This window comes from Verticillium dahliae, genomic scaffold, assembly GCF_000150675.1.
Source record: "Verticillium dahliae VdLs.17 supercont1.26 genomic scaffold, whole genome shotgun sequence".
Taxonomy (NCBI): Eukaryota; Fungi; Ascomycota; class Sordariomycetes; order Glomerellales; family Plectosphaerellaceae; genus Verticillium; species Verticillium dahliae.
This window is the reverse complement of record NW_009276941.1, coordinates 314427-338702: the sequence shown is the minus strand read 5'-3', so window position 1 is coordinate 338702 and position 24276 is coordinate 314427. Positions and strand designations below refer to the sequence as shown.

The 24276-nt window shown below is 57.1% G+C and overlaps 9 protein-coding genes and 1 non-coding gene across 10 annotated transcripts; 6 read left to right on the top strand and 4 right to left on the bottom strand.

Annotated features, from left to right (window-relative positions):
• The first annotated feature begins 1714 nt into the window (after positions 1-1714).
• Positions 1715-3104, top strand: VDAG_09518 (uncharacterized protein). The gene has a single exon (XM_009658479.1). It carries the CDS (start codon positions 1864-1866, stop codon positions 2683-2685), a length of 822 nt encoding a protein of 273 aa, XP_009656774.1. The 5' UTR covers positions 1715-1863; the 3' UTR covers positions 2686-3104.
• A 360-nt stretch (positions 3105-3464) lies between these two features.
• Positions 3465-4630, bottom strand: VDAG_09517 (uncharacterized protein; the record flags this gene model as incomplete). The annotated part of the gene is made up of 1 exon (XM_009658478.1): positions 3465-4630. The coding sequence occupies exon 1, from the start codon at positions 4593-4595 to the stop codon at positions 3465-3467; it is 1131 nt and encodes a 376-aa protein (XP_009656773.1). The 5' UTR covers positions 4596-4630.
• An 851-nt stretch (positions 4631-5481) lies between these two features.
• VDAG_09516 (exoglucanase) lies at positions 5482-7082 on the bottom strand (the record flags this gene model as incomplete). Its single annotated transcript, XM_009658477.1, has 3 exons — positions 5482-5613; positions 5748-6117; positions 6172-7082. The coding sequence occupies 3 exons, from the start codon at positions 7080-7082 to the stop codon at positions 5482-5484; spliced, it is 1413 nt and encodes a 470-aa protein (XP_009656772.1).
• An 823-nt stretch (positions 7083-7905) lies between these two features.
• VDAG_09515 (O-methylsterigmatocystin oxidoreductase) lies at positions 7906-9797 on the bottom strand (the record flags this gene model as incomplete). The annotated part of the gene is made up of 3 exons (XM_009658476.1): positions 7906-7989; positions 8049-8801; positions 9750-9797. The coding sequence occupies 3 exons, from the start codon at positions 9795-9797 to the stop codon at positions 7906-7908; spliced, it is 885 nt and encodes a 294-aa protein (XP_009656771.1).
• Positions 9798-9826: 29 nt separating this feature from the next.
• Positions 9827-11752, top strand: VDAG_09514 (uncharacterized protein; the record flags this gene model as incomplete). Its single annotated transcript, XM_009658475.1, has 1 exon — positions 9827-11752. The coding sequence occupies one exon, from the start codon at positions 9827-9829 to the stop codon at positions 11750-11752; it is 1926 nt and encodes a 641-aa protein (XP_009656770.1).
• Positions 11753-12378: 626 nt separating this feature from the next.
• On the top strand, positions 12379-15018 carry VDAG_09513 (uncharacterized protein; the record flags this gene model as incomplete). The annotated part of the gene is made up of 1 exon (XM_009658474.1): positions 12379-15018. One exon carries the CDS (start codon positions 12379-12381, stop codon positions 15016-15018), a length of 2640 nt encoding a protein of 879 aa, XP_009656769.1.
• A 336-nt stretch (positions 15019-15354) lies between these two features.
• VDAG_20251 lies at positions 15355-15426 on the bottom strand. The gene has a single exon. It is a non-coding gene; the product is annotated as a tRNA-Glu (tRNA).
• Positions 15427-16887: 1461 nt separating this feature from the next.
• On the top strand, positions 16888-18686 carry VDAG_09512 (C6 zinc finger domain-containing protein; the record flags this gene model as incomplete). The annotated part of the gene is made up of 2 exons (XM_009658473.1): positions 16888-16898; positions 16934-18686. The coding sequence occupies 2 exons, from the start codon at positions 16888-16890 to the stop codon at positions 18684-18686; spliced, it is 1764 nt and encodes a 587-aa protein (XP_009656768.1).
• A 536-nt stretch (positions 18687-19222) lies between these two features.
• Positions 19223-20269, top strand: VDAG_09511 (gibberellin 2-beta-dioxygenase; the record flags this gene model as incomplete). The annotated part of the gene is made up of 1 exon (XM_009658472.1): positions 19223-20269. One exon carries the CDS (start codon positions 19223-19225, stop codon positions 20267-20269), a length of 1047 nt encoding a protein of 348 aa, XP_009656767.1.
• A 1017-nt stretch (positions 20270-21286) lies between these two features.
• On the top strand, positions 21287-23280 carry VDAG_09510 (glucan 1,3-beta-glucosidase). The gene has a single exon (XM_009658471.1). It carries the CDS (start codon positions 21556-21558, stop codon positions 23113-23115), a length of 1560 nt encoding a protein of 519 aa, XP_009656766.1. The 5' UTR covers positions 21287-21555; the 3' UTR covers positions 23116-23280.
• The last annotated feature ends 996 nt before the right edge of the window (positions 23281-24276 follow it).

Below are 24276 nucleotides of genomic sequence, written 5' to 3'. Positions count from 1 at the left end.
CAATCACTGGAATGTCCCTAAGGGTGCAACTATCACAGGTCGCTCGCTCCATCACGACCGTGTCGTTAAGCTCTTGCTCGGCTTTCACAATTTCAATGTCGGCAGTGGGAAAAAGTCATTTGCTACCTAGTATAGGGAATTGCCATGATTGGGAAGAAAACGATGGCTATTGTCAAATATTCCACATGGGAAAAGCTTCGAAGAACTCCCTGCGAAATTTCAAGACATTTAGTCCCACATCAGGGCCCGTGTACACAGAACACACGCTACCCGCCTCGCCAATCATGTTGGGATTTTCGTTGGGGATGAAATGTCTTTTCATAAATGCCAAGTCCCTGAAACGGCCAAATGGGGGAGTCCATTTGCTTAGTGTCGATTCCCCAGCTGCGAGCTTTCGAACGTACTCGCGGCCTTCGTATTTGACTTGCTGCATGTTAAGATAAAGTGCTCGGTCTAGCAAGAAGCGCTCGCGGGCGCGGAGCAAGGAACCGGTTGGGACACGGTAGCCTCGCCCCTCATGTTTGGCTAAGGAGCGTTTCACCCAACGTCCATTGATCATAGCTCCGACTCGGAAATGTAGGATTTTCTCTTCAAAGAAGCAGCCCTGGGTTGGCATGCATGGTGCATATGCGCATACTGGTTCCGATGCTTTTCACGATGTATTAGTAGTGTTCCATTGCAGAGTAGATTGACTGTGACTTACAGTTTGTTTCGCCAACTGGTAAGAGGTATTCGTGTTCGAATGCGCGTTCGGGATCAGATTCGATCATGTCACACAGCAGGATCTCATCCATTTCCCTCCTTTGCGGTTGCCCAACTGGTTTCCAAGACGTCCATCTCTCATCGAAGATTGGTGCAAGAAGGTGCTCGACAACTTTCGGGTCTGGATGTGGGCTACCGCCAAGTGCAGTTGAGCATTCCACGACGATATTTCGCAAATCGAGAAGCTCGGAGTCCCTGAGATGATGCAAACCCTCAATACGTCGTGCACGCTTGTACTCTCCGTCTTCTACCTCGTTAGCCGATGCGAAGAGCTTGATTCGCTTGCGGGGGCCTTCCTCGTCCGCATCAGACAACTCGGCTCCCCGTTTTTTCTCGGGAGGCGACATCCTGCCGACCTAAACTGAGCGGTGGTGTTTTTTGAAGCCGTAAGTACGTCTTCACGAGTGTGGTCAAGTAGCAGGGATAGACCTGGTACAGGAAGGTCAAGATGGCTTCTAAGGGCGTAGACAGGCAAATTGAAGCGTGACTGCCGCCTTTTCTTCCAGGGGACGGTACAAGGAAAGTGAATCTGATCCAGGACCTTCTCTGCCCGCGTTTCCGAGACAGATTGGGAAAGAACCTACAAGCTGCGGAACGGTGGCGAATATAGCAGCATGCGCATTCAGGACGCTTCGCTCTGCGCCCTGTCGACCAGAAATCCAGGTCTGTCGTTCATTCGGCCATATCTCATCTGAACAATATGTTTGTCTTTCGCAATGTAAGTAGATATATGTTTCCATTCAATGCCAGACTAGGTACATCAGGCAGCCATGAGCGGATGCTGAGGTGAAGCTGATGAGGAAGGAGAGTGAGAGAGCGACACCCACCACAGCTGACTGCTGGACATGGTGAAGTGGGGCGGGGCGGGTCCGCATCGGGCGACAGCGGCCCGCTGGGCAGGAGCTTAATTCAGATTCCCCCAACTCCAAGTCGTCTCCATTCACGAATTTTCGCGACGGTAAAGCCCAGCAATAGTCCATGCCAGGCTCCGTGCCCTGCGCAGATATCCCAATGAGGCCTCCCCCCACGCTCAGGTCATTTTCCACTGCCTTCTTTTGTTATTCGAGCTGTACGTCTGCCTGAGCCCTCGACAGAATCCGAATGGCTTCTCCGGCTCCGACGCCAGGACGTGTTATCCGAACACTCGTCCTTCTTGTTGTTAAAGCGAGATACCACAAGCTCTTGCGGCGATTCTGGAGAAAACAACCGGGCCTTCTCCACATCTTCAATATCTGCATCAAGACCAAACCAGACGAGAACCTGACCGAAGCCCACGCCATGCGATTTATCGCCAGCCATACCTCCATCCCCGTGCCGAAGGTTTATTACGCATTCACCTATAAAGGGGACTCATACATCGTCATGCGCCATATCAAAGGACAAATGGCAGGGCATGGTTGGCTAAGCCGCACAGAAGAATCGAAAATGCGAATTCTGGACCAGCTACGCCGCATGATCACGGAGCTTCGCTCGGTTCCTCCCCCCGAAGGGCAAGGCGTCAGCAGCATCGATGGTGGGCCTTTCTATGACTTTCGTCTGCCATCCCGGCTCTACTGGGGCCCGTACGGTACTGTACGGGAGTTCCATGAAGCGCTCGTCGACGGCATGAATCTGGATGCTGACTACACGCTCGCTGCCGACCTTTCCGAGCTGTTTGAGTTCTATCAGCAATCAGGGAACGAGCTCGTCTTAACTCACGGTGATCTAAGCAGCCTTAATATTCTGGTGCGGGGAGATACCGTTGTGGGAATCGTGGATTGGGAGACGGCAGGATGGTTCCTAGTATACTGGGAGTATACCTGTGCGAAGTATGTTAATCCTCAAAATCCATTCTGGGCAGACCCGGTCGATCAGTTTCTAGTGCCCATGCCGGACGAGTTAAAGATGGAAACCATTAGACGTAAGTATTTTGGTGACTTCTGACAAATTCATTTTGATTCTCCCTGCGTCCGCCTTCCTTGGCTGTGTCGGACAGTCTACCTAGCTGACACGGGCACGCCCTAAATCCTTGAGATAGTCCTTTCCGGTCGGGAATGCGTAGTCCCAGCAGGCTACGCAAGTGAGATTGTTTCTTCACGCGGGGAGTCCATCATAGTCGGCAAACGCTGGTAGTGCTCCAGGATCCTTTTATGTGGTAGCGGCCCTGGCGCACTAGCGAGAACTTATAAGGTGGTGAAGACGGGAGCCGTTACGGTTCATATTAGTTCTATAGTCGTTCTTATCGTTAAGGACGATAATTGTATCGGGCTAAGGTATTAGGAGAGCTATAAGCCTTCTACTTAAGGACTTGAGGAAAGGGCTCACGAGGGAGATCTTAATAGATAAAGTGATAGTAGAGAGATAAATAGATGAAGGGATATGAGAGGAGGGGAGAGATAGAAGTCGTCATATCTTAACAAGGGGGTATGTTACGCATAGTGGTGGTTACGTCTCTCGTGGGGCTAGTAATAGAGTTGGGTCTTTGGGACCAGGCAGGCGTCTCAGGCATGGCCACAGGGCAGGCCCTTCCATCCGTTCCATTCATATCAGTGTATTGGAAAGAGAAACAGATTAAAGATCCTAATAGCCTTGATTTATAGCTCCCAGAGCTGAACCCATGACCACGCCAAAAGAAGGTTCATCAAATTAACACTATATCTATCCATCCCATAAATCGTCACATGCATATGCGCCCATCACGCCGCGAGACTGGCTCGTACCCGCTACCACAGCTTGATCCCAAACCGGTTCCCCCTCTTCTTCGGCTGCCGACTCGCCAAGCTCTGCCCCGTGCCGGGCCGGTCATCGAAGCTGTCCATGCTCGGCGCCCTTGCCATGGTCCATGACTGCTGCTGCGACGGCCCCAACGGACGCCCCTGCGGGCCCGGCTGGATGGTCACCTGCTGCGGCTCGCCCCTCTGCAGCGTCTGTTGGGACGCGAGCTGCCCCGGCGCTGGCGCCGAGAAATCACCGCGCAATGCCCTTTCGACGTCAGCGTGCTGGCGCTCATAGTCGTCGTGCCGGCCGCGGGCATCGACGAAGCGGTCCTCGGCCTGACGGCGGCGCTCGGTGAGGATGCGCAGCTCTTCGTCGAGCTGGGCCATGTCGGCTTCGGCATCGGCCATGAGGGCGCGGTACTCCTTCATCTTCTTCTCGAGGGGCTGCAGGACGCTCTGGTTGATGCTGGGGCTGCTGAGGCGGGAGATTTCCGAGGCCTGCTGCAGGGTGGGGGCCGAAAGGTGCTGCTGCTGCTGCTGCGACGGCAGAGGTGGGCTGCGGCGGCCGTTGGGGGCGTTTGTGCGGGGGGAGCCGCTGTGGGAGGGCCCGCGCGGGGATCCGTTGGGGATCTGCTGGCCGGGTCCAGGAGGAGGGGCACCGTAGCCCGTGGGGGCGGGGGCAGCACCACCAGAAACAGACGTGCGACGGGCTTGACGCTCGGCGCGACGGCGGGCATCGGCTGGGGGACCTCGCATCGGGGCGCCGCGGTCGTCCATGGCTTCGTCGCCGGGGTAGGAGGGGGGCCGTCCCTGGGCTTGGGGGCCAGAGGACGAGGGGAGACTGGCGTGTTTGGCACGGGCTTGCATAGCGTCGACAGCGGCCATGGACGAGGGGCGGCCGCTGCTGCGTTGCGGCGCGGATCCGCGCTTGGGACTCGCTCTTGAGGGCGACGGCGGCTCGTCGCTGCCGCTGTAGAAATGGACTTCGCCCTGGTGGTCGAGGAGGGGCGAGCGAGGGCGACGGTAACGTCGGTTGGCGCCGTTGCCACCGCGGGTCTGGCGCTGCGGGGACGAGGCGAAGGACTCTGGTTCAAAGGCGGGCTGGGGGTTGTACTGTGTTTGCGCACGCGTGGCCATTGTGTGGCGGCGATGTGCTGTGGTGTGCTGCTTGTTCAATGCGACGGCATGGGCTGATGAATGGGAACAGGCAGGAATGGAGAGAACAGGATAAGAATGAAAGAAGCGAGGGTCGAGGAGCAGGCGAAGACATGGGCTTCTTGAACCTGTTTGCTGGAGATGGCTGGAGGGTGGCTGGGGTGCCAATGGATCGATGGATTGATGGAGCGATGGATGGCGATGAGGCTGGAGTGCTTTCTGTTGAGGAAGGGAGTACCTGACTACCTGCCAGAGGTGCCTGCCCAAGTGTCTAGGTGCCTGACCTTAGGCGGTGGCAGAACCTGCCTTTCCTTTGGCAGAAGGCACCCAGTGTTTGATTCGTGGCGACGATGGAGGCGGCAGGTGGCAGGGGCCAAGGGGCAGGGGCAGGAGCCAGGGGGACAGCCGGCAGGTGGCTGGGGATCCACTTGCCGGACCCCGCCCATCCAGGGGACACCTTCCGACAGACCCAACCTCCATTGCAATGACTGCATCATGAGGTGGACGTCTATAGACCTCCAAACCTCATCATTTACCTTATGCGACATGGTTTTTCGTTATTCGGATGCTGCCAGGGACTGCCTCGATGTGGAGCTTGACAGATGGCTCCTAGGGAGCCAGGTCGCTGACCTCTGGCAATCTGCAGTCTGCAGTCTGCCGTCTACAACGCTGGATGGAAGGCAGAGTACCAAGATGGACTTCCCCTCGGACTCCGAAGCTGCAGGACCATACCATCATCCGAAACAAATCATTCTTTTGATGGATGGCTGGTAACGTCATCGTTTCTTCTTCATGTAGCTGATGTGAACAGGGCTATTGTATGAATTCCAAGAGAGTTCTCGAATAAGGGCCCAACGAGGCTGCAAGATCATAGATCACCAAGCGACAGGTCAACCACTGGATGACCAAGATAAAGGTAGCGACAGCATGCTTGAAGCACCAGCATAGAACGAGAGACACTCTGCCTCTCCACCACCACGAACCGTACTCCAACAGGGACCTATAACCAGATCCCCAATACATCACAGTTGCCATCACCCCGTCGTCCCGATCGGCCCGTACCGGATGTCCGAAAACGTCACCTTGGCCTGCCCTTGTCAGTACACGTCGCCATCCATTCAGCGAACCACCTACCTGCGGGTTCTCCACCAACGTCTGCGCCGGATATCCCCTGTTCGCCGGACACGGCCCCCTCAGCGCACCGGGCCGACCGGCGGCGTCGACCGGGTACAGCGAGTCGAGCCAGAGCATGTTGGCGTAGGCATCGTGCGTGATGGACATGACCATAACCCACTGGCCCGCGAGCGCCCGTTTCGTCGACGACCACCCGCCAACCTCGGCGTATCGGTTACGCTCCCCAAACGCCGACGCCTGGCTGTCGCAAAAGTCGTCCGAGATGGCGTTGCCCTGCACGCCGGACGCCTGGCTGGGCGGCGTTTCGATGGGCTCGCCGGCCTGGATGAAGGATTGCGAGACGTGGTCCTCGTGGAACCGCGTAATGACACTACCCAGTCAGCTTCTCTCTGTTTCCTCTCACTGATTCCGGAGGACAACTCACGTAAACTTGGCCCCGCTGTCGAGCGTCTTGCCCTGCCCATAAAACTGTGTATTGCCCAGCCGGTATGGGCTCGCGCCGCAGCCGTCGGTATCGCAGCCATGGGGGAAAATGTCGTCCGAGAACCCGCGTGGGCACCGGCTATCCTGGCACGTGTGAAAGTCGGGGTTAATGCAAGGATGCGCCGAGACGACATACGACGCCGAATTGCTCTGCCAAACACCCATCTCGGCACAGCAGGCCCCAACGGCGCCGCGTCCGAGCTCGAGCTCCGTGTACCCCGGCGCCCACCCCTCTAGGTTAGCCCGGCCATCAACAAACTTGATGCTCTGGCTGCACTCGGCGTCGCAGTATCCGGTGCCGTACCGCGCACCAGCGGCGTTCTTGCCGCGCCCGCGCCCGCCGTCCGCCTCCATCTTGACAAAGTACAGCGCCCCCTTGAGCCCGCAGCCCAGCGTGCCGACCTCGACGTCGACGCGCACCTCGCGCCCGAGCAGCTCGAACATGCGATACCGCCCATCCGGCGCCAGCAGGAAGACGCGATTCTCCACGTTGCGCCCAAAGGCAGAGTGCGTGACGTACCGCAGAGACGCGCTACCGCCGGCGGTCGTGATGCCGTGCGTCGACGCGTAGTCGGCGCCTTCGACAGCGCAGCGCTCGGCGCACGCCGTTCCGCTATTGAGGTTCCAGCAGACGTCTGTCCAGTCGCCGTCGAGGAAGCACGTGTGCGCCGAGGTTGTCTCGTGTGTCCAGCGCCAGTTGGCGTCGAGGGTCAGCGCGTCGGTGACGGGCGTGCACGATTCGGCGGTGCAGTTGGACCAGGTGAGAGCGGGGGGGACTTCAGGGACAAGAGTGCCGATTTGTTGGGCGAGGGCCAGAGGGAGCCCGAGGAGGGTCAAGGAGAGGAGGGTCATGATGGGCAGCGCTATTGTTGGAGCGTGTTTTCACAGTGGCAAATGTGCACTGGGGATTCTGGTCCTGGGTTTATATGTTCCCAGTTGGATTCCATCGTGCCGGCCCAAGTATCATCGAGCAGATATTCCCTGTGCAGAATGAAAATATTTTTTCAACAACCACCAGGTGGCTGCGGCAAAGCACTGCTTGCAGATGGCATATAGATTTGAATCCTTCAGAGCAAGCACCTAGCCAGTCAAGTATTTGCTTGGCAAACTGGTAGGTCCATCGCAAAGTGAGTGGTCTGACTAACATGTGTGCAACTTATAGTATACCTCTTCGACAACTTCGATCGAGTGCATGCTGCAGTCAGCTTGAAGATGCAGAATTTCCGTTCTTGAACAAACAGGTGACCACGAGCGGCGTGAAGTCAGATCCGCAACCTGAACGATCTCCTCTATGGAGTTTGAAATGCAGCATGCTTGCCAATGGTTGGTCTGCACGTCTTACTGCCTGCCGTCGTGCATCGCGGAGTTTGTTCTCCGTTCCATACGCGGCCGAGTCTGACAGACTGACCCTCCATCTCGAGATATCTAACACGATGGAGATGCCAAGACGCATTGTGGCAGTGCACACGCTCTCACACTCGTCAGAACGCTTCCACAACATCCGCTATCCCTCCACGCCGTGCGACAGCCCCATCACCTCGCCCAAGTCCTTGCTAACATCCTCCCACGATCGTGTGATCACATTTAGCACCCATGGTCCGCGTGGCTTCAGCTTGGATCGAAACTCCGTCGGCACCGTCATGAACCCGACAACCTACATGGCCTACGGGCCGACCTACTCGCTGGCCTCGATGTCAAACTCCCACAGCAGGTTTGCGACCTGCATAAACGCGCCGTGTACGGCCACCCGCCTGCCGCCCTGCCCATGCAGGCGCTCCTGCCTTGGCCAAACACCGGTAGCGGGAGACTGCTGTTGACCTTGCCTTGTCCATCAAGCCATCTCTCCGGGATGAACGCCTGCAAGTCGCCGAGACCGGGGTCAAAGACTGCCTTGTCACGCCCGATACCCCACGCGTTGGCCATGATCGTCGCATTCTTGGCAATCTTGACGCCTGCAAACTCTTCCTTCTTGTCAGCGCGACGCAGAATGCTCCCCGGTGAGACGCGTCGCCATCGAAACAACTCGTGAATGACAGCGTCGATGAAAGCAATCTTCGACCTGTCGGGGAACCGCGGCAGAAGGTCACAGCCGACGACGTCGTCCAGAACGGCATGTGCGCGGCGTACAAATCCTGGGTTCTGCAAGGCCGCTACGAATAGCCATAGGATCTGGCGCGGCGAGGTTTCCCTGCCGCCTTGGATCGATGTGGCCAGCGTGAAGGCGAGGTCGAGGTCAAAGTCAGCTGGATGAATGTCGCCAGGCACGACCTTCTTGGCGGTAGTGATAGCTTTCTCTGTTGCGTTCCAGCACGGCGATGAGTTGCCATGCTCATACAACCTCCCGTACAAGTCGACCTGCGTAGCAAAGAGTTTATCTGCAGCTCTTTTCCAGGGCGAGAGCATCTCAGGCAGGTTTCTGAGAGGAGGAAGAAAGTCGGGTAGCCCCGGGTTCGCCGCAATGTGCGTGACTTGCTTCTGGATTTCGATGATCTCGTGGAGAACAGGTTCCGAGAAATCGAGAATCCGCAGACCATAGTTGTTAGAGCGTTGTTTAGAGCAGAGTGAAGAGGTCTTCCACACGTGGTCCGCAGCGGATAGAAGATAGATAGGGGGTCGGAATACATCTGAATTCTGGCCCTCCGCAGCTTAGAGGGCCCTTCGTAGCCTATATATACGTTTCTCTAGCCCTTAGCCCCTGCCTGACCCCCTGCTTAGCGACTCTGTAGGGGAACCCGTAGGGTCCCCTGACACCAGTCCATCTGCGACCTTGAGGTCTTTCGCGACGCATTCAAGTATCGAGAGGCCAGAGCGTCGTCCGCGGCCCTTACAAACTTCATTCAGCAGACGTCTACACGGCATACAGAGTCCTGTTCTTGCCAACAAACGTGGGCGAGGTCAGGGCAGCTATTGGTGATCCAGGACCGCTGGTTCTGGCCGCGCTGAGACGAGATTGGGCTGCACGATGTGGGTAATATCTGCTGGACGAAAGCGCGGAGAGTACACGGAAAGTAAGTAGAAGTTTACATTTTAGTGTCTACCGGTGCAATGTCTCCCATCCACACAAAGCTGGCATCCCAAGGCGTTGCAGATACCGACAACAACCACCTGAGCTACGCCGGCCAGTGGTCAAGAGGGTCACCCGAGCAGCTCGAGGGGCCATTAGATCTTTTTACAGCTTCCAGCTGGAGAGGGAGTATCTAGAACGTCTTCGAGATCCCCTGAAACGCTCTACAGGTTGTGCCACTGCCAAGAGCTACATGTTGTATGCTGCTTATGCGCGAGAACGTGTTCATCCAACTCGTGTTACCATTCGCTCGGATACAGGCAAGCTTATTCCTAATAGACGGAAACGTGATCCACTATAGGCACGAGATACATTGTTTTTCCCCATCAGCTGCAAATCCTATCCCTGCACGTACATATTCCATGTCCATTTTGGGAGGTACCGCCGCCGTCTGAATAACCTCGCATTTTGGCCCCCCTCACTCAATGCTGACATGTATTACAACCGCCTCTTACGTCCGAATTTCCGCGGCAGCCGTGGTGGGAATCTTCCCTGAGAGACATTGCGACTGCTTCGCCGTACAGATATCCAGATGGTCCTCGAACAGTCCAAACTCGACGAGCTAGCCGCCACGGGCGTCGCAGACCTCGAGACCTTCTGGTACGAGCCTGAACCCGACAAGCTTCGCTGCCTAGTCTGCGGGGAGTCATTCACTCACGATGCTCTCGTGCGAACGTTCAAGCTGGCGCCTCCCGACGGCCCGTCTGCGTTAAGCGAGTCTCTGCGCTGCAGCCGGGTTGTTTCGACGCACTTGCAACGAGACGTCTTGTTCTTCGACAGGCACCTCCATTGCCTCCGGACAAGCGAGGTCCATGTCTTGACAGTCTCGCATGTCTGGGACCCGCAAGTCTCCATCAATCAGCAGCAGGGTCGCCACTCACCTCAGCCGCTGGAAATCAGGCGACAGGCCATCGAAGCACCCGTCCTCGTGTGCTGTGGGCTCGAAGAGAGCATGGAGGTGGATGGGAACGGGCAGGAACTATGGCACGACTACTTCAGCGTTCCGCAGTGGACGGATGAACTGAAGAATCCGATCCTTCGCATCATCCACACGCTTTACAGCTCCAGTTACGCCACGATCATACACTTCAACGACCTAAGCTCATCCACCGTGGAGAAGCTTCGCCAGGATGAGGAGTCTGATGTAACCCTGGACGGTATGACGGGGGTGTGCAATGCACAGTGGTTCCAACGCATGTGGACGGCCATGGAGTTTGTGAGTAGCAGTCGGATCAGGATGATGACGTCCGATTACCACCTCGACACTGGAGCAGACGACCCAGCCTTCCTGGACAGGCTTCATCGCGTATGGGATGAGGAGGTCGTCAGGCAGGGCAGCGTTCACAATGTCGAGAACATGGTCGGGCTCCCCGAGAACCGAAATCTGGTGCCCTGGACGCTTGGGCCGCTGCGCGAGGTCAAGTCGCACAAGACAACCAGCTTCGCCATGGCTTTCGCCCTGCTGGCAAGGCGGAAGTGCCGCGATCGAATGGACTTTCTCCATGGCCTACGCGGTATTGTCGCCGCGAGGTCAGAGGCAGCCCTGCAGCCGGACTTTCGGACGGAGTACCTCCGAGTCGCGCGAGAGTGTCTCCTCGCGGGCGACTACAGCCCCTTGCTCATGACACCGAGCGTCCCTCTGCTGGATGACCCGCGGCTGAACCCGCTGGATCCGTGCAGCTACAATGAGGTCTGGACCTGGGAATTGGGCGAGGAGACGAGTCCTCCTTCGCTCCCTATCGATGTATCGTTCGATGAATCTGGCGATAAATTGACCTTGACGCTAGAGAAAATTGGCATTGTTACGATTGTCAAATTCCCGGACTGGAAGAGTACCTACGACCACTTTTCTCGGTGCGCCGCCTTCAGTCTCGATCTCACCGGGCCGAACGTGGACGATTTTGTCGTCTCGCTCGGGACAAGACTCTACGGCGAGCGCAAGGAGATCATCATGGAGCATCTCAAGGCCCACGATAACCTCAAAGACCTCGAGGATACGCTCCGGGACCAGTACAACACTCCCTGGGCCGAACCATGGTCAATGTGCGGCGAGGGGGAGGAGTGCGCCGAGTGGCTCGCAGACATCATGTCCCTGACCACTGTCGTCGGCGAGCTCTCAGAGAGCCGTATCGACCTGAGCTACGCCCGATTCGCGACGATGCACTGCCACCCATACAACTACATGGTCGGGGTAACGTGCACAACCTGCCATGGGACGTTCGCTTTCCGCGTGGGCGCCTTTGTGCCGACGGCCGACTTGCATCGGGCCGTGGCGTACCGCGTTCCGGGGCTCAAGTATAAGCTGTCGCACCTCGACGGCATGGGCATGCTGGTGAAGGACGGGCGCATCGTAGGGCGCATGATCTGGGCCTCGCCCGCCTGCGAGTGTCGCGAGAGAGAGCTGGTGACGCTGCACATGCCGGACCTGCCTTCTCCGTTGTCGCATGATCACAACTGAGCTTGCCGGGGATGGGAGGCTGAGCCCGTTACTGGTGTTAACGACAAAAGGAGGAGTCATTGACGACCTGCGCACCTCCGTACTGTCGAGCATGAACTTGGAAGACATCACGCATATGCTCCCACTGGTCAACGTCTTCGGCGGATTGGGCTGCTGATGCCCGTGACCGCGGTTCATTGGAATCGTTAAGTGACTCGACGAGGTGAGGGTACTGTCGTTGGGGATAAAGTCAACAAGTGGGGATAAAGTCAATACAGCGCTGTAAGGAATGGAATAAGTAGAGGATGAATCTCCGCAAAAACTACAGGTTGATGAAATTCACAACAAGCCAATTCCAAATGCACGTGACCGCCGTGTGGTTGACTTATCGAGGCAGGTAGAATGGAGCAAGATGCCCCTTCCTTCATGGGCACACCAGTGATGCCTGCCGCAGGATCACAGACGCGCCGAACCCAGATCCTTGTAGAAGGTCGCAGAGTCACGTGATGCTAAAAGAGTCAGCCGCGGAACTGCCGACGCTCAACCATCACCACTGCGCCTTGGACGCCGCGCACCGAAGCTTCCCCGACAATCAGCCATCGCGCGAATCCGCGTCTGTATCATCGAGCGCGTCTCTGGTTTCCACAATGTCGACGGGTCAGGACCAAGATCATGGTCACATGAATGATCACGACCACGACGACCTCTCGGCGTTGAAGGTCGACCCTGAACCTATCGCCTCGACTACCATCGACACAGCAGCGCAGTCCGAAATCGACAATGGCGACACAGCATCCGACTCCGCTGCCGCGTCTGCTGTTGCTGCCGCTGCTGATGCCTCTGAAGAGCCCGAGCATCACGGACATCATGTACATATCGAACACCACGATGGACTTGACGACTACGACCCTGCCTCGATGCAGACCTCGGATCTGGACGCAAACTTGATCCACGCGACTACATCTTCATCGACTGCCCACGAAATCGCCACTGGTGGCCTGCAGGCTCTCCAGGACGCATCAGACGCCGCCGCTGCTCAGGCTCTGCGCGAAAGCGTCGATCACCAGCAGCAGCACCACGAGCAACCTCACGAGCAACACCACGAACCGCACGAGCAGCATCACCAGTATGACCCGCCGCCGCAGTCCGCGTCTTCTCTTGACCATGAAATGCAAGGCACAGACACGGGCAGCTCGAGTGGCCCAGATCCTGCTCTGGCCGTTGCTGCCGCCGCCGCTGCTGCTACTGCTGCCGTGAATGCGTCCATCGGTGGAGCGCCTGCCGGTCCACATCCATTTGCCTCGGTGGCATCTGCTGCGCCTGCGCCTGCGCCTGCACCTGCGCCGTCCGCTGCCAGAGACTCAGCTGTTAATCCCAAGCTGACGCGACTCCGCCGAGCCTGTGACATGTGCTCCCAGCGCAAGGTGAAATGCGACGAGACGGCCCCATGCAGGCCCTGCCGAGACCTCAACGTCGAATGCACCTTTCACCGAGCCCTCAAGAGACGCGGTCCCCCGAACAAGCACGCCGAGGCTGCTCGCGCTGCCCAGCGCCCTCGACTCGAGCCCGGCCCGACACCTGCAGGCAATGGTTTTGCCTACAACAACGGCTTGGGCCCGACACCCTCGCCGCATAACGCCGCCCAGACCCTTGTGTCCATCGCAGAGGGCCCTGCAGCCACAGCCTACACTGCCGAATCGATTGCTCCTATGCCTGTGTTGGAGCTCCTCGTTGACGACTTCTTCACCTACATCCACCCCCTGGCGCCTTTTCCTCACGAACCAACCTTCCGAGACGCCTTCGCTACGCGCCAGGACCGGACGAACCCCGAGTTTTTGAGTCTTCTGGCCTCCATGATTGCCGCTCTTGTGGCGTCCTTTCCCCGGAGCGCTCGCCAGCACCTCAAGGCCCAGCACAGCACGCACCTTTTCCCTCGTGCCATCGTCATGATTGAAAAATGCAGGGATATTGCGCTCCAAGCACGCGGTGCTCTGTGGTCTATCAAGTCGCCCAAGACGCTCGATGATGCTGCGACGAGCTACTTTCTGGGCCTTGCTGCGGGCTACACGTTGCATGTCAATGCCTATCGCCACTTCACGGCTGAGTGCCTCTCGCTGATTCGCGAGCTTGGCTTCCACGCGCCCAAGAACCCGGGCGAACTGCCGACATTTGGCACTGATCACTACTCGAACAACCCCCTGCCTTTCCACAACATCAAAGATCAGATTGGTAAGCGCATATTCTGGTGCCTGCTTCTCGGCGTGCGTTCCTTCTCACAGCTTGGCGCCTCTCACGCCGATCTCGTCATCGCGCCATCAACGCCAAACCTCCCGTACCCATCTCTGCCCGAGAATGTTGACGACCGGTGGATCATGGCCAACGAGATTCAGTATTCAGAGAACAACAACGTCACGCTGCTGACGGGCTTTCGATTCGGCGTTGAGATATACACTACAATGAATGCTATCGTTAGTGTTGAGCTTGTGTATGGTATGAGCACGCTCCCGTGGCCCGATCAGCGCGCCATGCTGCGCGACGCCCTCGTCGCTGCCAAGAACATCATCGATCGTCTTCCGACTGAGCTGCGCCTCACGTCGCAGATTGATCAGCCCGTCTTCGGCGGAGGCTTTGACGATGGGCATCTTCAATACATGCCCCCAGCGTACCCCAACGCGCAACCGGCAAACGACATCCGCAACGTCATCAAGAGCAACACGCAACGGCGGCGCCAGCTGCAGTACGACATTCAGAAGGCTAACATTCTTGTGTCGCAGCTCGCGACACGGTCCTACTTCGTTGAGCTATACTTCAACCTGCGCGATGTCTACCTTGCAGATCCCAATCGTTCCATCATCGACGAGAGCACGATTGAGGGCAAGGCCGCCAAGGAGGCTGAGGATGTTGAAGCCGAGCGCATCTTTGAGCTCATGACGGCCGAGCGCGAGCTTATCGTCCAGGATCTGCTGCACGTCCTCGGGTCAATCCCGCAGCGAAACATGGAGCCGAACGGAGGATCGCTCATCAACAAGGTGCGCCAGGTGGCGTCGACCCTTCTCAATGATGCCCCCGAGCGCAAGGGTCCCGTGGCAGTCAAGTCCGAGGCTGCGCTCTCGCGGCTCATCGACATCTTGATCAAGCTTGAGGGCACTGGACCAGGTCATGCGGGCCACGGAAACGACTCCAACATGACGCCCCAAGACGAGGAAGAAGAGTTGCGTTTGTGGTCGAGTCTCAGAGACTACCAGCGGCAGTTTGCTTACCAGAGCGGGTATGAGGGGCGGGACTAGGGTGGCGATCGTGGTTTGCCGCACGACGGCTACGCTTTGTACTATTACGGTGTGATTGGAACGGCGTACGGCGACGATGGGAAAATGCGCCAACGGCGCCTTCGACATGGGTGTCAAGTTTGTATGTGTAGCATAGCCTTAATGGCACCTGAGGAATTGGGTGCGAGTCGCTGTGAGACACCATGCCAACGCTCGATGCCGTGAGACAGCCGCGCAAGTCCATGCCACGCAGGACTTGGAACGCTCTGTGCTATTTTTGCTTCAATGTGTTCTTGGGCTTGGTGACTACAAAGGCAAAAAGGCACGGCCCCAACGCGCCGGGGATGGCAAAAGATATTCCGAACCAGGGAATCGAACCCTGAGCCTGACGGTGAGAGCGTCAAATGTTAGCCATTACACCAGTTCGGATGTTGAGTAGTGCTTCGGGAAAGCCATTCATAGAGCTTGCGGGGCTTGTGGGGTTGCTTCTCGTAGGTCGCGATCTGTCGGTTGCCATACTTTCTTGAGGCCTAGAGCCGGGATACTTCGGCTTACACTGCTCCTGGGCTTGAATGAGGATCAAAACATGTCGGCTTAACGATTACTCGCCACCATCGCCCGTGCAGCCGATCATTTGGATCTACAGCCTGAGGGATCAGAATGCGCATTCTTCATCCAGAGTTGTTTCCTCCTCTGAAAGCTGTGGCAGGGCTCGACGGCTCATTCTCGAATTTACTATAAGTACTTGGATTAATTTCAGTATCTTCACTCCTTCGTTGACTCGTGTTTCTCTGAAAGTCAATTGGTATTCGAGCCAGTAGTCTATCCGAATAAGCCCTCTAAATAGCTTGTTTCACCAGATTTCACAAGTCATCTCATTGAAAAGGTCGTCTCAGTCAATATAGATCAAACTACGTATGTTTGGTCTACTGTTCAAAAATCTGGAGTACAGCAGGTGTTCTTCTAGGCAAAGAATCTATGATTTTAAACTTAAACACAAGTCAGAGGGCTGGTAGCTGATCGTGCCGGAAATTCTGGAAGCGTTTCAATTAAATCCCTACATCCCATCTTTCCGAGTATTACCTCATGAAAAATAGACATTTCATGACAGGTCAAGGCGCATTTGGCCCAAAATCCATTGTCCAATGGAGCTATCTCGCTGTTTCTGGGGCTTAGAGACACATATATCGCCAGGTTTGATTTCCGCCATAAAAACCCACGTATCTTATGAGGCCCTACATGGATTTTGTGTCACAAAACCTTCATACTAGTTCTAAAGACTAGTGACCAAATAAAAACTTGAACACGTAGGTAGGCCAAGCTCCAGCCGCCATGCTCAAATAAAAAAAATTTACAAGGGTTCATTAGATTGAGCACTGAGAAGCAAAATATTAGCAATCTCCAGGTGTTCGGGGCACTAAATTGGTATAGCCGAATACGGTAGTAGGGATCCGGCCTGATAGCTCCTCAACAATGCCTGCCAGGCTCAGCTCAAACTCCTATGCTAACCTGAGTTCCAAGAAGCCAATGAATGGCTCACGGCTTGAATCTGTGTTTTCCATATCGACAAAGTGAACGAAAGGTCCGAAGGGATGAGCATTTAACGAGGTGTTGCATCAAAGAGGTCGATGGGTAGCCGTCTGCTCGCGATATCTCCTTATGCGATTGCTCTCCTGACGTCAATCCCTTTGTCAGCATCACCGTCACATTACGACTTTACATGCTTCCTCCATCTACAAAGAGTGTCATGGGATGAGCGGATCACATAGAATATGATCATGAACAACTCGTCTCTGAGAAGAACACCCAGGCAAGCTGGCTCATACTTCACTCTCGTTCCCTAGGCTGACATTCGTTGCAGCGCGGCGCCAAACTCAGATCCAACCAGCCATGACCCAGCCGTGAGCCTCACTAAACCCAAACGCTCGCGTGTCAGCAACGCAAAAGCCAAGACCGGGTGCATAACGTGCAAGAAGCGACACGTCAAGTGCGACGAGACGAAGCCGTACTGCCGCAAATGCCTCGCCCTCCGAGGGCACTGCGAAGGCTATGCCCCGCCAAAGATCCCCAAGCAGCGCGGTCGCGTTGCCGCTGTGGCCAGGACGGCAAATATGCTGCATCAGACCCTTCTGGATCCCGATCTCCTCGACTTTCATGATGCCACAGGATTGAACTATTTCAACGAGTTTGTCAAGCTGTCGCAGGCCCCATGGAATGTCGCGGCATCCAGCGGGGATCTCTGGAGTGTTTTGCTGCCACAGCTCGCTCGCGCCAACGACACGCTTCGCCATGCTGCCATGGCCATCGGCGCGGTGAGTCTGGGAGATCGAGATTTGCATTCGAGCGAACACCGTAAGACTCCAGCGGGTCCGGGGCCCCCGAATTACAGCCCTCGTGAACTTCACGCTACTACGTACCTCTGCCACGCGCTGAAGCTCCAAAGCCGCAGCAGCTCGGTGCAGGACACCATCTTCCTGTCCGTCATGCTTCTCTACTTTGAGACTCTCCGGGGTAACATCAAGGCTGCCTTGGACCATGTCAACCATGGCCTCGCGCTCCTTCTCACACTCACCACGAGCCAAGAAGCGAATGCTCACATAAGAAGCCTGGCCCCCAATCCAGGTCCTTTGCTGGGTGCCGTGACCAATGTCTTTTTCGTCCTCGCTGCTCAGGCGCGGCACATTCTCACCGGTCGCGTCGGCGACTGCAGGCCACTGCCACACTTTGCGAAAGGCCTCCGTAATGCGTCTCGCTCCATGGAGTCGTTCATGCACCTCCTCTGCCAGCTGTGGCAGCCTACCGTCATGAACGACGTGCCCGAACTGTTTGGCACCCTCGACGAATACGAGCATCACTGGAACTATCTCCGCCGGGCTCAGTCCGCCATCGGGCCCCTCATGCATGACTTGGTGTTATCCTCCGGTGTCATCGGCTGCTCCGACGCAGCCGCGATCAACACGTCCATCCACCACATCCTAGGCCATCCACAAGTCCTCGCCTTCTATGCCGACAATAGGCAAAAGATGCAGACCCTAGAGAAAGCCTTCCTGCCCCTCTTCCACAGAATCATGCTGCAATCCCGCGATTCCAAAGACTACCTCCGCGCCCTGCACCTCCGCCTCCAGTACCTCGGCGCAACCCTCTTCGAGAACGCGCCGCAATTCCTCAGCATCGACGCGGTGCGGGCGCTGACGCCCCTGTTCCGCGAATTCCTCACCACCGCCTCGGCCGCGCTGCGCGCCGCCCGCCTGACGGCCGACAAGCCCGCGTACGGCACGTCCCTGCAGTGCGGGCTGTCCATGTGGCTTTTCGGCACGGCGCTCTTCTGCCGCGACGCCGTGGTCCGAGACGAAGCCGTCGTCATGCTGGGTGAGTATCCCGGCCAGGACGGGCTCTGGAGCACGCGTGCGCTGCATGTGCTCGCCGTGCGGAACCGAGACGTGGAGAAGGCGAATGCGGTCGAAGGGAGCGACACGGAGCAGTGGGCGCGACTGTGGCGGCGGGAGTACGCCCTGGAAGAGGGCGGGGCCGAAGTCATCTTCCGGTACATGAAACGTGATGAGCATGCGGCGGGTTGGGCCATGGTAGAAGAGGGAGCAGTCGTGCCCGCTGTCGGGAAAGCGGCGTGGGTGAAGAGGCGGCCGAGGAGCGAGAAGCTGCTCATGGAAGACCTCATGCTGTCGACCTAGCAGAACAGCATGGTATACTGCTCCACCTTGGATGCCACGTATACGTGTACGAACATGGCCAATTTATTTGTTCTTCGTAGTGCAAGGAATATTAAACCTTCGGCTCGATGTGGTAATTGTTGCAGGGCCCGCTTTCTACCCACGATGCACAGCATACCCTGCGAGATGCGGGCAAGAGAGCGTGACCAACACATGAACATCGGCATTCAAGGGGTCTGGTTGTTCTCATCTCGCCCGAAGTGACGGCTTGTATGGTCGATTTATTGTTACATAGTACATACATGTAGTATGTCTTGCCACGTGACTTGATATGAAGACAGAGGAAAACCCACCGGTTGGGGATGACGTGATGAGTCTCCGCAGTCTGTGTGCAATATGACCCAGGAACATCCTCGTACCGATGGCTTGGGGATGCTTGACAGAGAATTTGTACTTGCACAGAGCGCGCCGCAATTCAGGTTGATTTTGACCAAGCTGGCTGTATTGGTGAGTGGCGGGAACGAACAGCACCACTCAATCGATCGTCTTTACGGACCATGGCCTTCACCTCAATCCCTCTTCTGGATCTCGCGCTCGCAGAGTCACCTAGCACTAAGCCTAAGCTGCTTGAAGAGCTTCGACATGCGCTGCTCGACGTGGGCTTCCTCTACGTTACGAATCATGGCGTTCCAGACACTGTCATAGCAAATCTCACGGCAGCTCTGCCCAAGCTCTTTGGGTTGACGTCCGGTCAAAAGGCAGAAGCGGCGCTTGCCGGCTCGCCTCATTTCCTCGGATACAGCGAGGTGGGCACCGAGACAACTGCCGGTGCTTCTGACCACCGCGAGCAGTTTGAGTTTGCGACTGAACTGCCAGCATCCTGGACCCTTGGACAACCGCTCGCTGAGCGGTTGCGCGGACCCAACAACTACCCACCCGCGCTGCCGTCAATCCGACCAGTGGTAGAAGCGTACATTGCTGAGCTCACGCTCCTCGGCGAACGCTTTCTCGGCCTCGTGGCAGAGGCACTCGACCTCCCAGAAGAGACGTTCCTACCATTCCTCTCCGACCAGCATCGCCTCAAAACAGTGCACTACCCAGCACAGCCTGATGGAGCCCACTGCCAGGGCGTTGGCGCACACAAGGACTCGTCCGGCTGGTGGACCTTCCTGCTACAGGCATCGCCTGAGGTTGGCGGCCTGCAGGCTCTCAACCAGACTGGCACGTGGGTCGACGTGCCGCCTCTGGCCGGCACGTTTGTCGTGAACATCGGACAGGCGTTCGAGGTCGTGACGCATGGCGTGTGCCGCGCGACCACGCATCGGGTGCTCAGCGGATCGGAGGAGCGGTTCAGCGTGCCCTTTTTCCAGGGCGTGCGGCGGAGCTTAACGAGAGAAGAGGCCTTCCATTCGCTGCGAGGACACTTTGAGCGGTTCGAGGGTGGAGGGGTCGAGTCGGCGGAGGGTAGGGACGTCGACTCGGCCTTCTTGAGGGGCGGGTATGCGACGTGGGGCGAGAGCCAGCTGCGAACAAAGGTGAGAAGCCACAGAGAGGTGGGGCAGCGGTACTACGGCGATGTTTTCGAGCGCTACGTCAGCGAGTAGCACACCACCTTTGAGTCAGTACGTCAATTGACTCAGCGCGCAGCGATTCGGGAAACCGCCATGGTCTCTGAACTGAGGATGAACTGGATCATGTCTTTTGCTGGGACGGCGGCGCAAAGGCGGCCTCACAGGCTCCAAAGGGGGGCCTGCAGATCGGTCAGGGGATGCACCAGCGAAGGGGACAGACGACTGACCAGTGGAGAATAAGCATATTCATGTTGATCTCCGACTGACTAGTAAAGCAATGCAAAGTTTTGTGTGTGCTGGTACGCTGTACCAAGTAATGTACCAAGTCGGCATTGATCGCTCGGATCACCCGAGGTTGGCAGTGAGGCAGTGTTGGCTTGTTTTGTTGTGGTGCACGTCTTTCTCGTTGCATAACCCGCGTTCGTGTTGACTGGCCTGTGGAGGGGGATCCACCTTGGGGATGGAGGCAGGTCCATTTGTGGAAGCGGCAGAGGCCTGACGGAAAGAATGCACTGACGAGTGGAAGGCGCCAGCGACCAAACGGGGGGCACAGGGCAGTAACAGGGCACAGCGGGACCAGAACAGGGCAGAATGAGGCAGCAGCGACGGCTGGAGCTGGCGCCAACCAAGCAAGACTGGGCAGGAACCAGGCACACCAGGCATCCAAGGCAGGAAGGCGGCAGGGGACCAGGCGAGCAAGACGAGGTACCATCAACAGGTTCACCAACAGGTTCAGCGCAGCATCGACCAGTCCAGGCCATTGCTCAAGCCCGATCGGAAAACCACGTCGTCCATGGCTTAAACAGGTAACCGGTCGGAGAATTCCTCGTCGATTCATATTATGCACGTAGACCACATGCGGCGAGCGACCCCTACGTAAGCCGCCCCACCTCATCTCCCCTTTTAGAACCCTCCCGTCCAATAGCTGGTGACAGATCAACGGGCCAACCGGCACGGATACGAACGGCACGTGCCAAGCCCTACCCCTGTCCATTCCCCTTAATTTCGCCCTCATCTCTCCTCCTTGCTTCCCCATCCCCCCTGTCTATTGTCTTTAACGTCAAAACATCACCTTTTCCTCTTTACACTCGCTACTCCCGAACTTGAGACTCCTTCTTTCGGGACCTCGACATTTCTTTGCAGCAACCCATTCCAGGCTCGCCTCACTCTTTCTTGGCGCCTCACCACACTCGCTCTTTCTTTGACCAAACTTCGCACGACTTCTTCGTCTGTCGTACCGATCCCGGGACACGACCTTTCGTACAACCTCTTATTTTCCTGCTTCTCTACAGAAAATCACTTAATTACACCCCGTCACGATGCGCGTCTCCGCCACTCTTGCTGCTGGCGCCCTCGCCGTCAGCGTGTCTGCCCAGAATTACCTCGGCTTCAACTCGGGCGCCACCAAGGCCGACCGCTCTGCCAAGTTCAAGGCCGACTTCGAGGCCGAGTTCAAGGCTGCGCAGAAGCTGCCCAACGCCCCGGGCAACTTCAACGCCGTCCGTCTCTACACCAACATCCAGGCCTACTCCCAGGATGACCCCATTGAGGCTTTCGAGGCTGCCATTAATACCAAGACGTCCATCCTGCTCGGTCTCTGGGCCTCTGGCACCGATAACATCGACAAGGAGGTGTCTGCCCTGAAGAAGGCCGTCGACAAGTTCGGCACCAACCTGACCGATCTCGTCATCGGTGCCTCCATGGGTTCCGAGGATCTCTACCGTATCTCTGTCATGGGTAGGAAGAACAAGGCTGGTGCCGGTAACTCGCCCGACGCCATTGTTGGCTTCATCAAGGACTTCAAGAATGCCTTCAAGGGCACTGCCCTCAGCTCCGTCCCCGTTGGTCACGTCGACACCTGGGACGCCTGGTCCAACGACACCAACAAGGCCGTCATCGACGCTGTTGACTTCATCGGTGTGAACGAGTTCCCCTACTACGAGGACAAGAAAGGCAACAGCATCAACAACGCCAGCCACCTCTTTGACAGGGCCTACGACACCACCATCTCTATTGCTGGTGGCAAGCCCGTCTGGGTCACCGAGACTGGCTGGCCCGCTTCTGGCCCCGTCTGGGACGAGGCTGTTGCTTCTGTCCAGAACGCCAAGTACTACTGGAACGAGGTCGGTTGCCGTAAGCTCTTCGGCAAGACGCCCACCTTCTGGTACACTCTCTTTGACTCCAACCCCGACAACACGATGAAGTTCGCCATCACCGAGTCTGTCGGCGGCAAGCCCCTCTACGACCTCAGCTGCCCCAAGACCTTCGACGCCGACAAGCCGAAGTCCCAGTCCTCCTCTTCCATTGCCGCCCAGTCCACCTCTGCCACCGCTTCCCGCTATAGCAACGCCACGGCCACTGGCAGCGGCTCCGCCTCGGAGACGTCTGCCATCCCCGGTGGCAACGGCTCTAGTTCTCACTCTGGCTCTGGTTCCCACTCTGGCTCTGGCTCTGGCTCTGGCTCTGCATCCCCCTCGGGCTCTGCCTCCCCCTCGGGCACTGGCTCTGGCTCTGGCTCTGGCTCTGGCTCTGGCTCTGGCTCTGGCTCTGGCTCTGGCTCTGGCTCTGGCTCGGGCTCGGGCTCGGGCTCGGGCTCGGGCTCGGGCTCTGGCTCTGGCTCTGGCTCGGGCTCGGGCTCGGGCTCTGGCTCTGGCTCTGGCTCTGGCTCTGGCTCTGCATCCCCCTCGGGCTCGGCCTCTCCCTCGGGCTCCGGCAACGGCTCTGGTGCCAACGGCGGCTCTGGTTCGGGTTCTGCCGAGGACCCCGCCTCCACCGAGGGTACCTCCCCCACCGTCCCCGAGTCCTCGGCCGCCTCGCTCCAGAAGACGGCCGCCGTTGCCGCCCTGGCGCTCGTCGCCGGCCTCTTCACTCTTGCTTAAGCGCCTCGCTTGAGCTCTTGGTGAAGGAGAAAAGCAACATGTCTTTCATTGGATCTTGGATTCGTGGGTCTCGGTCTTGGTTCTTAGCGGATCTGGTTTATTCGAGCTTGTTACTGGGGTTTTTGTACACACATAGATGAGCTATAATGCATCTCATTGCCTACTACATGCGTCTTGTTTAGTGAATTGTCCCAGCGTCTGCGTGGTGAGTGCCATGATTGCTGCATTTGTTAAGTTTCGAGTGGATCAATGATCTCGGTTGCAGCATCAGTGTCGTATTGCCATCTCTTGTGCCCGATTACGCTTTCGCGCAGCCATGTTATTGTTCTGCAGCATGCCTGGCGGGGTTGCACCACCGCGTATGGAGAGTGGATGAGGCAGAGCTTGGGAGGGTCCTCTCGCAGGTGTTGCGTTGTGAACGGGGCGATCTGGAGCAGCGAGACATTGCGAAGTTTGTCTGTCCATGACTGTCTAGTCTATTGAGAGTTTGCCATCCGACACGACGCGGGTCTCATCAACGGTGCTCAGGGGACTGTGGCGGAGAATCGTGACAGGCAGGTGTTCCTGAAGAGGGTTATGTGCATTCACCTCTTCCTGGATGCAGCAGATGGGCAGTTAGCTGTATATGCGTGCAGGGTCTCGCTGAAATACAAAAAAAAACAAACAAAGACCGGCAGAGCAGCATGTGTTGTTGCAACTCAATCATCTACACTACATTGCCAAGGCTAAGCAGCCCCATCTCGAACATCTGCTTGGCTCTTCACGAGCGGTTGACTCGGCCGAGAGGTTTCGGGACAGGCCACCTCGTGGCAGTGAGACAGCGCCGCTGGACCAAACTTGGCGTCTTGCCCAGAGCAGGTTTCTTGCACGATCCAAAGTGTCTCAAGCACCTGCCGGCGGAAGCGTTCAGTGCGCAAGTCGACTGGCCCATGAGCCACGGCGCGCGCATTACAAATTCAACATGGAGCCATCTTGCCCCCGAATGATGCCATTGGTGTGCCCCTCATTCTGGTGTACCACTGATTGGGTCGTCTTACAGAGGGATTCTCAGGACGTTGAGTCTGTCTGTCGTTCAATTGATGCTGGCACCAGGACGTCTTCGTCTGGGCTGTTGATGGAATGGGCGGCCGGCGCGTTCTTCATTAATCGTCGAGTGTGAAG

Bases quoted from the DNA above. Each gene is read 5' to 3' on its own strand.
- VDAG_09518 (XM_009658479.1), top strand. From the start codon at position 1,864: ATGGCTTCTCCGGCTCCGACGCCAGGACGTGTTATCCGAACACTCGTC.
- VDAG_09510 (XM_009658471.1), top strand. From the start codon at position 21,556: ATGCGCGTCTCCGCCACTCTTGCTGCTGGCGCCCTCGCCGTCAGCGTG.